At 46.2% G+C, this 12,983-nt stretch overlaps 1 protein-coding gene across 1 annotated transcript in view; it reads left to right on the top strand.

Annotated features, from left to right (window-relative positions):
• Nucleotides 1–12,983, top strand: part of LOC126473271 (disintegrin and metalloproteinase domain-containing protein 22) — a 1,075,530-nt gene that overhangs the window by 845,679 nt on the left and 216,868 nt on the right. Inside the window, exon 7 of the mRNA XM_050100225.1 lies at nt 12,518–12,748. Coding sequence (XP_049956182.1) covers nt 12,518–12,748 — 231 coding nt within the window. The remainder of the gene's footprint in view (nt 1–12,517; nt 12,749–12,983) is intronic.

Genomic DNA, 12,983 nt, shown 5'->3' with positions numbered 1-12,983 from the left:
AAAGAAACTGGTAAACCTGCCTAGTATCGAGCACGCAGAAGTGCCGCAAAATGAAGTGGCATGGACCCGGCTAATGTCTGAAGTAGTGCTGGAGGGAACAGACACCATGAATCCTGCAGTGCTGTCCATAAATCCATAAGAGTACATAGGGGTGGAGATCTCTTCTCAAACCCACGTTGAAAGGCATCCCAGATATGTTGTATAATGTTCATGTCTGGAAAGTTTGTTGGACAGATGAAGTGTTTAAACTCAGAAAAGTGTTCCTGGAGCCACTGTGTAGCAATTCTTGACGTGTGGAGTATCGCATTATCGTACTGGAATTGCCCAAGCCCGTTGGAATGCACAGTGGACATGAATGGATGCAGGTGATCAGACAGGATGCTCACGTACGTGTCTCCTGTCACAGTCGTATCTAGACGTATCAGGGGTCCCACACCACTCCAACTGCACATGTCCCACGCCATTCCAGAGCCTCCGCCAGCTTGAACAGTCCTCTCCTGACATGCATGGTCCATGGATTCATGAGGTTGTCTACATACCCGTTCGATACAATTTGAAAAGAGACTCGTCCGACCAGGCACCATGTTTCCAGTCATCAACAGTCCAATGCCGGTGTTGACGGGCCCAGGCTAGGCGTAATGCTTTGTGTCGTGCAGTCAGAAGAGTACACGAATGGGCCTTCGGCTCCGAAAGCCCATATCGATGATGCTTCGTTCAATGGTTCGCACGCTGACACTTGTTGATGGCCCAGCATTGAAATCTGCAGCAATTTGCGGAAGGGCTGCACTTCTGTCACGTTGAACGAACCTCTTCAGTCGTCGTTGGTCCCTTTCATTGAGAATCTTTTTCCCGGCGCAACGATTCGCAAATTTGGTGTCTTGCCGGATTCCTGATATCCACGGTACACTCGTGAAATGGTCGTACGGAAAAATCCCCACTTCATCGCTACGTCGGAGATGCTGTGTCCTATCGCTCTTACGCCGACTATAACACCACGTTTAAACTCACATCTTGATAACCTGCCATTGTAGCAGCAGTAATCGATCTAACAACTGCCCCAGACACTTGTCGTATGTAGACGTAGCCCATCGCAGCGCCGTGTTCTGCCTGTTTCATATCTCTGTATTTGAATACCCACGCTTATACCAGTATCTTTGGGGCTTCAGTGTACATTCTCCTTCACTATTGATAACTGTCTGCCAACGCTGAGGTAACTTTCCGATTCCACGACTGTAGAAATCACCTGGTTTTGAGGCGAAGAACGCGTCAAGCCGTATTCGGAGCGCATTTTCATCCGTAAAGGAAGTGCCTTGAAGGTTGTTCCAGAAAGAGCGGAAAAGCTGAAAATCTGAGGGCGCAAGATCAGCTGAATAAGGTGGGTGCGGAATAATTTCACAACCCAACTCCTGTATAGTGTTTTATGTCAGTGTAGCAGAAAGCGAGCGGGCGTTATCGTAAAATAGCATCACTTCACACAGTCTTTCTGGTCGTTTTCTTGGACTGCATCTGTAAGTCGTCTCAGTTGTCGACAAGAAATGTCAGGAGTGATGGTTACACCTCGGGGAAGCAATTCGTAGTACACCAAACCGTCACTGTTCTACCAAGTGAATAATATTACCTTTCGTGGACGGGCGCAGATCTTTGTACGAGTAGTTGCTGCTTAGTTTGGTCTCAACCATTCCTTTCCTTTAGCACAAAGATACCATTTCTCGTCACCACTAACGATATATGGTAGGAGTGAACGGTGTTGCTCACAAGCCAATTGATGACGAGCAAGCAGAGATGCACTTATGGCCATCCGCAAATTTTTGTGATTTTGACTTTGTGCGGTACCCTCACGCCCGATTGTTGTACGTTCCTCGTTGCGTGCAAATGTCGCACTACGATGGAACGGTAACGGTTCATCACATTTGCCAGTTCTCGAGTACAATGACGTGGATCATAGTGGATTCATGCATTTAAACAATCTTCATCAAACCCCGAAGGCCTTCCTGAACGTGGAGAGTCACTAATGTCAAAACGATCCTCCTCAAAACGAGAAAAACATTTTCTTGTCTTGCTCTGTTCAGTGGCAAATGTTTCTGACTACCTCTTCTCCTGTGACCCCTCTGCTGAACTCAATCAGAAGAATATGTCGGGAATATTGCGATTTTCCACTTCGCACTCCATTTTCTAGTGTCCACAACTCCACTCACTATCTACAAATGACATAATGATGATATGTTAATTCCATTAGCAACAGTGAACTAAAAAATATAAAAATGACAATCGATAAATAAATCCAAAGTAACCTGAATATCAACATGCAAAACCCAAACGCTACTAACTTATGCGTCAACCTAATACTGTTCAGATTTCACCGAAGTCCAAAGCAATTTTACCGTCGATTTGATTTCGTCTTAAGTACTTTCGCACCAAATGTTCTGAGGTGCAGATATTATAGTAGTGGAAAATCGTAGTTCTTGCCCTTGTGGTATCGATATGAGAAAGGACAAAGCTTCAATTGAATAAAAAATGTACCACAAGACGCACACACGAAAGCAAACTTAGAGAAGTGTGGGTCATGGGTTGTGACGCCTCTGCAGGGTCAAACAGGCTGCGCAAGTATATTGTGGAAAGAATTGTGGCATAGTTGTGAGGGTTCCTTCATTCTGTGTGTGGATTCGTTGAAAGATCATGTGTATTACCTCACGTACTGCTACGTCGACCTTGAGAACCGCCACTGATTGGCGCCTCTCAGGATATGTAATTCTAGTTCGGACGATTCCTCGTCCAGAAGACAAGACGAGGAACATATTGACAGTATTAGCGAAGACAGCAACGGAAATAATAGACACACTGCACGAGATGGTATTAGCCAATGTCGTACTAGTCAGGACGCGTACTAGATGTTCAATTTCCTAGACCGTCAGTAGGCACAAGTATGTGATCCCCTGTATGTAGGCTGCCGTGCGCTACGGGCATCTGTACGTTTACCCTGCAGCTTGCTGCTCGCTTATAGCATCTCGCTGCAAGTCAGGTGCCTCGTTACATTTATACTGCAGCCTCACTGCTGCCACATCACTGCTCCCAGTCACACGGCAATTGGCTTTCCCGCAAGGAACCTTTATTCTGTGGATGTTTACATTGTTTGTTGAGTGTGTGAAGCAAAACTTATGTTCTGTGCATCGTCAGACGATATTGTTAACGAGGCAGAAGAGAGGTAAGAATGCACGTTTTGAATGTAAACTGTCCACACTGCAAGTACTTTCAACAGTTGTAACAACAGCTCCAAAATTATGGAGAGCACATTTTCAGATAGCTTGAATGTCGTAACAAATTTCCCATTTTATTTCAAATTTTATTGAACTAGAGTAATTTAAGAATTGGATATTCGACGCACAACTATTAGGGTAATTTCTGTTGAAGAACGATTCATCGGCCTACTCACTCTGCGACAATATTTCTTCAGTTTTTTTTTTCCATCTGTACCTCATACACTACACCTGCCACTTTCAGATTTTCGTTCTGATATTGTAACGAAAATGAATACTATAAATTAGGTGAAACAGAGGAATTAAATTCCAAGAGCGTTTTAGAACTGCTGGATGGTCCTTGGTGCGGGTGGATATGTGTCTATACGTCTCGCCAAGACATTCCACACGTGGTTGATGGCATTCAAGTCCGGAGAACGGACAAGCCAGTCCATTCGCCGAATATCCTTTCATTCCAAGAGTTCCTCCATCTGTGTTTTCCGACATAGTCGCTTACTGTCATCCATAAAACTTAAGTCAGGTCCGAAAACACCCCTGAAGAGACCCACGTGAGGAAGGAGTACCGTGTCACAATAACATGACTGATAAGTGTACCGTGTTCAAAGATCTGGAGTCCAGAACGTCCATGCAGCATCATGCCTCCAAACATCGTACACAACATTGCAAAATGCTAACACGAATCCTTTATAGAAGAATGGAAAAACTGGTAGTAGTCGACCTCGGGGAAGACCAAATTGGATTCTGGAGAAATGCAGGAACACTCGAGACAATACTGACCCTACGACTTCTCATGGAAGATAGATTAAGGAACGGCAAACCTACGTTTGTAGCGTTTATAGACTTCGAGAAAGCTTTTGCCATTGTTGACTGGAATGACCTCTTTCAAATTCTAAACGTGCTAGGGGTGAAATACAAGGAGTGAAAGGCTATTTACAATTCGTGCAGAAACCAGATGGCAATTATAAGAGTCGAGTGGCGCGAAAAGAAAGCAGTCATTGAAATGGGAGTGAGACAGGGTTGTAGCCAGTCGCCGATATTATTGAGTCTGTATACTGAGCAAGCAGTAAAGGAAACGAAAGAAAAATTCGGAGTAGGAATTAAAATCCATAGAGAAGAAATAAAAACTTTGAGGTTCACCGATGACATTGTAATTCTATGAGAGACAGCAAAGGACTTGGAAGAGCAGTTGAACGGAATGGACACTGTCCTGAAAGGATATAAGATGAACATCAACAAAAGCAATACGAGGATAATGGAATGTAGTATAATTAAATCAGGTGATGCTGAGGGAAATAGATTAGGGAACGAGACAAAGTAGTACATGAATTTTGCTATTTGTGCACCAAAATAACTGATGACGGTCGCAGTAGGGAGAATATAAAAAGTAGACTGGCAATGGCAAGAAAAGCGTTTCCGAAAAAGAGAAATTTACTAATAACGAGTATAGATTTAGGTGTCAGGAAGTCCTTTCTGAAAGTATTTGTATGGAGTGTAGTTAAATGTGTTCAAATGTAAGTGAAATCTTATGGGACTTAACTGCTAAGGTCATCAGGCCCTAAGCTTACACACTACTTAACATAAATTATCCTAAGGACAAACACACACACCCATGCCCGAGGGAGGACTCGAACCTCCGCCGGGAGCAGCCGCACAGTCCATGACTGCAGCGCCTTAAACCGCTCGGATATTCCCGCGCGGCGGAGTGTAGTCACGTATGGAAGTGAAACATAGACAATAAACAGTTTAGACAGGTAGTAAAAGGAAGTTTCTGAAATGTGGTGCTACAGAAGACTGCTGAAGATTAGATGGGTAGATCACGTAAGTAATGAGGAGATACTGAATAGAATTGGGGAGACGAGAACTTTTTGGTACGACCTGATTAGAAGAAGGAATAGCTGGTAGGACACGTTCTGAGGGCCGGCCGGAGTGGCCGAGCGGTTCTAGGCGCTACAGTCCGGAACCGCGCGACCGCTACGGTCGCAGGTTCGAATCCTGCCTCGGGCATGGATGTGTGTGATGTCCTTAGGTTAGTTAGGTTTAAATAGTTCTAAGTTCTAGGGGACTAATGACCTCAGAAGTTAAGTCCCATAGTGCTCAGAGCCATTTGAACCATTTTTGAACACATTCTGAGGCATCAAGGAATCACCAGTTTAGTACTGGAGGAAGGCTTGGGGATAAAAATAGTACAGGGAGACCAAGAGATGAATACAGTAAGCAGATTCAGAAGGATGTAGGTTGCTGTAGTTACTCGGAGATGCAGATGCTTGCACGGTTCAAATGGCTCTGAGCACTATGGGACTCAACTTCTGAGGTCATTAGTCCCCTAGAATTTAGAACTACTTAAACCTAACTAACCTAAGGACATCACACACATCCATGCCCGAGGCAGGATTCGAACCTGCGACCGCAGCGGTCTCGCGGTTCCAGACTGTAGCGCCTAGAACCGCACGGCCACTCCGGCCGGCTTCTTGCACGGGATAAAGTAGCATGGAGAGCTGCATTGAACCAGTCTTTGGACTGAAGACCACAACAACAACACACCGTAATATCTGGACCACCAAAACGATCAAGATCTGCGATGTTCCTGGGGGAGAAATGAAATGATGTATGGCACTGATGGCCAGGAGTCGCCACCTGGGGAAGTTCAGCCGCCAATTTGGAAGTCTTTTCAGTTAACGCCACATTCGGCAACTTTCGTGTCAGTGATGAGGACAACACTTTACCCACTCCCCGAGCGGAAAAAATCTCTGACCCAGCTGAGAAGCGAACCCAGGTCCACTGCACGGCAGTAAAACGCGCTAAGGGGGTGAACTTTCCAGGGTGCATTGTGTTTTCCAAGCTCTCGCCATATGAGGGTGCGTCCAGAGTCGCAACTGAGACTGAATCTGCCCTCGTCTCAAAAGAGCGCCCAGTCCCACTTCCCTCTGATCCAGTCCCTACGGACTTGGCGTCATTGAAAACGGTGCCACCCATGTGTTCAACGGAATACAACTTACTGGTCGTCTTGCAGAGAGCTCGCCCTCCATGCAGTTGACGTGCCACTGCGGAGCGTGAGACTGCATGCCTTGCAATCCAGTTAAATATGGTTACAACTGCATCCACTGTTTGACGTAGAACCCTTTTTGCCTGTTGCACAGTGTAGCGGTCATCTGCTGCTGCAGTCAACAGTGGCTGCCCTTCACCTCTTCTTTGAGTAGCAGTGCGTGTGGTACTGGACTCTCCCCCACGCACATTAAACACTGCTGTAAGCAATAACTAACTCCTGGGATGCAGTCGTCACACTTCATCTTTTTTCCAGTTTTTCGATGATGCTTTCCCGTGGGAAATGATCCAGATGTTGTCTCCAGGCCATCTTGTAATGACTAACACCGCCAAAATGCGCCCTAACTGCTCGTTGATTTCGTACACTATCTTTTTCTGTTCCTTTAACTGCCTCATTTGATGCTATAGTGACGCCGACCTCTCGTCATTTGATGTCCAGCTTAGGGATGGGCCTACGGTCGCAGGTTCGAATCCTGCCTCGGGCATGGATGTGTGTAATGTCCTTAGGTTAGTTAGGTTTAAGTAGTTCTAAGTTCTAGGGGACTGATGACCACAGATGTTAAGTCCCATAGTGCTCAGAGCCATTTGAACCATTTTTTTAGGGATGGGCGAGAGCTATCGATGCATCAAAATATCAAAAAATGGCTCTGAGTACTATGGGACTTAACATCTGAGGTCATCAGTCCCCTAAAATTAGACCTACTTTAACCTAACTAACCTAAAGACATCACACACATCCATGCCCGAGGCAGGATTCGCACCTGCGATCGTAGCGGTCACGCGGTTCCAGACTGAAGCGCCTAGAGCCGCTCGGCCAATCAAAATACCCATATTTCTACAAAATGATATCTGTATGTTTCGTCGATCACTAAATTATCGATATGTCGGTGAATCAATATTTAATATTAAATATCGAAAGTGAAATTTTTATTAGTCTTTTCTTCATTCATTGGCACTGTAGTTCTCATCAGCGATTTTCTTGCCCATCCCAACTATTACCAATCTTTGCAGTCTAACAGTAAATGTCTTACTGTGGACTTAATTTAATTTCATAATTGAGTACCAGATTTGAACACGAATGTATCTACACTGCATGCTCATTCACTTTGATTCTCCCATTGCAATGTCAGCGGCAATAGTGGAAATAGCTAAGGAAATTCGTTCCAAGCATAGGCGGATGGGTCAATTGTCGCTTGAACAAAGAGCGTCAGATGTAATACAAGAAAACTCTATCAAGCCTTCAATTTGGTCACGACATGCCCCGAAAGATCAATCACAAAAGAAATCCCAATCTCTGATTCTCTGCCAAAGGAGCTAGAACGACACCTCGATCAACCACGTTCAGGACGGAACTGTGATCCTGTAAAGTTCTGGATTGATAGTCGTCATTCCACAACTGTTTTGGCAGAAATTGCTCAAAACCGCTTAATATGTTAGGCCAGTTCTGTTTCATCCGGAAGAGTGACTTCCTTAGTAAATTTGTACGACTATGTGACAGAAAACAGTAGTGGGCCGACTGGAGAACATATTAAATAAAGAGTTCTGTTAATGTCTGACAGCGATGATTATTGCTTTCATTAATTAGTTTTTGTGTAAATAATTGATTTTATAATACATTGTGTGTTTTATTGGTTAATGGCTAATGGCTCTGAGCACTATGGGGCTTATCAGCGGAGGTCATCAGTCCCCTAGAACTTAGAACTACTTAAACCTAACTAACCTAAGGACATTACACACATCCATGCTCGAGGCAGGATTCGAACCTGCGACCGTAGCGGTCGCGCGGTTCCAGACTGAAGCGCCTAGAACCGCTCAGCCACCACGGCCGGCTATTGGTTAATGTTGGGTATAACTAAAGTATTTGTCAATTTTTAAATGTTTGTTAATCATTTATGTGACTACGATCAATTTTTTTTAATTCCTGTAAATTTTGAAAATATCGACCGATAAATCGTAACATCGATCATTACGATCGATAATACCTATCGCTTATGTAAATATTGGTACAGGATATATCCACACATTTAAAAATTTGCCCATCCCTAGTCCAGTATCCTGTGCACTACTGGTTGATCTCTGGCAAAATTCTCCCGTACTTCATTCAGTTCCACTGAGTAGTTAATATGTTACTTTACCTACCTCATCCTTTAATTTTGCACATCAGCGCAGATTAGGTGCGTTTCCGTTACTGACACTCTTCATGACGAACCTTTGAAATTTAAGTGTTTTGTATAAATTTTTCCGTTGTTTTCACGTCCAGCTTGGGGCATAACGCAATTACAGAGGTGTAGGAGATGAAAATAAAAGCACCTGTCGCGCGTGACAATTCGCTGCGTGCGTAAACAAACCAGCCTCAAACAAAATCGGTTGCTGACGTATTTCTCATTTTTTTCCTCGCTGCCGCGCTCGTGTTCGGGTTATTAGCACTGATAACCAGCCCCACAGCTTTGCGTCGGCCACAGAGCGTAGCTCATCGCCAGCCCGGATGCAGTAACGCGTCAGCACACGCACGCTTCAGGTGCCGGACCTGCCAGAACTGACACGTTCATTTAATCCGCAGAGCGGTGCGGTGCTGCGAGCGGTAAAAAGCGCGCCAATTAGCGAGCGTCACGTGCGTGACTTCTCACCTGCCGCGGCTGCAGCGCCGGCCGTTGGGGTGAAACTCATACAGGGACTCCGACTAATACGACCTTAAGAAACTTCCTGGCAGATTAAAACTGTGTGCCCGACCGAGACTCGAACTCGGGACCTTTGCCTTTCGCGGGCAAGTGCTCTACCAACTGAGCTACCGAAGCACGACTCACGCCCGGTACTCACAGCTTTACTTCTGCCAGTACCTCGTCTCCTACCTTCCAAACTTTACAGAAGCTCTTCTGCGAACCTTGCAGAGCTAGCACTCCTGAAAGAAAGGATATTGCGGAGACATGGCTTAGCCACAGCCTGGGGGATGTTTCCAGAATGAGATTTTCACTCTGCAGCGGAGTGTGCGCTGATATGAAACTTCCTGGCAGATTAAAACTGTGTGCCCGACCGAGACTCGAACTCGGGACCTTTCTTTCAGGAGTGCTAGCTCTGCAAGGTTCGCAGAAGAGCTTCTGTAAAGTTTGGAAGGTAGGAGACGAGGTACTGGCAGAAGTAAAGCTGTGAGTACCGGGCGTGAGTCGTGCTTCGGTAGCTCAGTTGGTAGAGCACTTGCCCGCGAAAGGCAAAGGTCCCGAGTTCGAGTCTCGGTCGGGCACACAGTTTCAATCTGCCAGGAAGTTTCATATCAGCGCACACTCCGCTGCAGAGTGAAAATCTCATTCTAATACGACCTTAGTTCGTTGCCAGGCCACCTGGAGCGCTGCAAGTTTATCAGTCCAAGATCTCAGCTTCCTATTGGACGATTTAAACTCTTCCATATTTGACGTGTTGAGGTACGAGTGGTACAAGTGCTTGCTGAAGCAAACTGAGTAAATGACTGTCAAAGTTAAACGTATATATTATGTAAATTCTTATCGACACATCAGATTTTTTTCTAGCGGTCACTTAGTCCGTGTACACTACTGGCCATAAATATTGCTACACCACGAAGATGACGTGCTACACAGTCGAAATTTAACCGACAGGAAGAAGATGCTGTGATGTGCAAATGATTAGCTCTTCTGAGCATTCACACAAGGTTGGCGTCGGTGGCGACACCTACAACGTGCTGACATGAGGAAAGTTTCCAACCGATTTCTCATACACAAACAGCAGTTGACGGCGTTGCCTGGTGAAATGTTGTTGTGATGCCTCGTGTAAGGAGGAGAAATGCGTACCATCACGTTTCCTACTTTGATAAAGGTCGGATTGTAGCCTATCGCGATTGCGGTTTATCGTATCGTGACATTGCTGCTCGCGTTGATCGAGATCCAGTGACTGTTAGCAGAATGTGGAATCGGTGGGTTCAGGAGGGTAATACGGAACACCGTGCTGGATCCCAACGGCCTCGTATCACTAGCAGTCGAGATGACAGGCATCTTATCCGCATGGCTGTTACGGATCGTGGAGCCACGTCTCGATCCCTGAGTCAACAGATGGGGACGTTTTGCAAGACAACCACCATCTGCACGATGACGTTTGCAGCAGCATGAACTATCAGCTCGGAGGCCATGGCTCCGGTTACTCTTGACGCTGAACCACAGACAGAAGCGCCGGCGATGGTGTACTCAACGACGAACCTGGGTGCACGAATGGCAAAACATCATTTTTTCGGATGAATCCAGGTTCTGTTTACAGCATCATGATGGTCGCATCCGTGTTTGGCGAAATCGCGGTGAACACACATTGGAAGCGTGTATTCGTAATCGCCATACTGGCGTGTCACCCGGCGTGATGGTATAGGGTGCCATTGGTTACACGTCTCAGTCACCTCTTGTTCTCATTGACGGCACTTTGAACAGTGGACGTGACATTTCAGATGTGTTACGACCCGTGGCTCCACCCTTCATTCGATCACTGCGAAACCCTACATTTCAGCAGGATAATGCACGACCGCATGTAGCAGGACCTGTACGGGCCTTTCTGGATACAGAAAATGTTCGACTGCTGCCCTTGCCAGCACATTTTCCAAATCTCTGACCAATTGAAAACGTCTGGTCAATGGTGGCCGAGCAACTGGCTCGTCACAATACGCCAGTCACTACTCGTGACGAAATGTGGTATCGTGCTGAAGCTGCATGGTCAGCTGTACCTGTACACGCCATCCAAGCTCTGTTTAACTGAATGCCCACAAGTATCAAGGCCGTTATTACGGCCAGAGGTGGTTGTTATGGGTACTGATTTCTCAGGATATATGCACCCAAATTGCGTGAAAATGTAATCACCTGTCAGTTCTAGTATAATATATTTGTCCAATGATACCCGTTTATCATCTGCATTTCTTCGTGGTCTAGCAATTTTAATGGCCAGTAGTGTATCGATAGGCATTGAGAAACCTACCTTTCATGACGAAGGACGTTAAGTAACCAATGCAACACTTACTTCTGGAAATAGGTTGGTTTTATTCAAGATTCATCATATTATTGCCCACTCTTTTGCCTACAAAACCCTGTTTTTTAACATAATCTCCGTCAATGCGACGACCTCACGTCACCTGACTGGGAGGGACTGTATGCCCGTATGGTACCACTCTACTGGTGGACGGTCGGCCGCTGTGGTCGAGCGGTTCTAGGCGCTTCAGTCCGGAAGCTCACGCCTGCTACGGTCGCAGGTTCGAATCCTGCCTCGGGCATGGATGTGTGTGATGTCCTTAGGTTAGTTAGGATTACGTAGTTCTAAGAGTAGGGAACTGATGACCTCCGATGTTAAGTCCTATAGTGCTTAGAGCCATTTGAACCATCTACTGGCGGACTTCAGAGCCAACATCTTGCTACACCAGTAACCTCCCTATCATCCGCATGCTACTTTCCACGGAGTGCGTCATGCATTGGGCCAAACAGATGGAAATCGGAAGGTGAGAGATCCGGGCTGCGGAGTGGATGAGGAAGAACAGTCCAGGGAGGCTTTGTGAGTTCCTCTCGGGTGTTCAGACTCATGTGAAGCCTTGCTAGGTCTAAAAAATAAAAAATGGTTCAAATGGCTCTGAGCACTATGGGACTCAACTTCTGAGGTCATTAGTCCCCTAGAACTTAGAACTAGTTAAACCTAACTAACCTAAGGACATCACACACATCCATGCCCGAGGCAGGATTCGAACCTGCAACCGTAGCGGTCTCGCGGTTCCAGACTGCAGCGCCTAGAACCGCACGGCCACATCGGCCGGCTGCTAGCTCTCCTCAGACATTCTGCAAGCGCCTATGAATAGCTGCGATGCTCTGGTTTTCCGGCAAAAGAAACTCAATGACAGCTTGGAACGCATCTCCCTTACAGACACCGTATTGAAGGCAACACCAAGCGCCGTCAACTATCGGAACATCATGAGAATATAGAGGCTGAAGCGAGAATATTCCACGATGTCCTACAACAAATTAAGTACTTTTTCAACCAAAACTGTCCGAGAAAAAGAAGTGTTGCATTACTTATAGAACGCCCCTATCACTTTTGCTGTCAGGCGTTAAGCTTTGCAGACGCGCACAGCTGCTTATATATTGCCTGGCGCACAACTTGTTATGTAGCGAGACTGTGAAATGTATTTTGTTTGCAGCTGCGCGCACACCGCCGCCATAACTTCATATGCATGCCTCTCGGCCTTCCTTTAGCAGAAACATCCTCACGTGATCTTCGAAGCTCGCACCAAGACGACCAAGGGGTGCGGCAACCAGGGCAACCTCGAGTGGAGCATGAAGCACCGCCGGCCCAAGCACGTGGGGGCGGGCCCCGCCTCCGCCGCCTCCGGGCCCGCCTCCTCCGCCTCCGGGGGGCGGTACAGGCGCGACGTGCGCGAAGCCACCAAATACATCGAGACTGCCATCGTCATCGATAAGGCCATGGTGCGTACTCACAGCCACATTCAACTCCGCTTTTTTACACATCCTAGTTCGATTGTTATCAGTCTGTCGATTGCAAATCGATTACTGCAGATGAAAGCTGAGTTGCTCGTCATAACTGAAATTATACGCAATTACAAGTTACACTTTCGGCCACAACATTAAACTGTAGTTATCTACAGCTATAGTTCTACTTATTTACAATTTAAACGCCTTATTAGTCTGTTTCAAGTATTGG

The sequence above is a fragment of the Schistocerca serialis genome, chromosome 4, assembly GCF_023864345.2.
Source record: "Schistocerca serialis cubense isolate TAMUIC-IGC-003099 chromosome 4, iqSchSeri2.2, whole genome shotgun sequence".
Taxonomy (NCBI): Eukaryota; Metazoa; Arthropoda; class Insecta; order Orthoptera; family Acrididae; genus Schistocerca; species Schistocerca serialis.
Note: the sequence above shows the minus strand (reverse complement) of the source record. Positions and strands in the feature narration are given on the sequence as shown.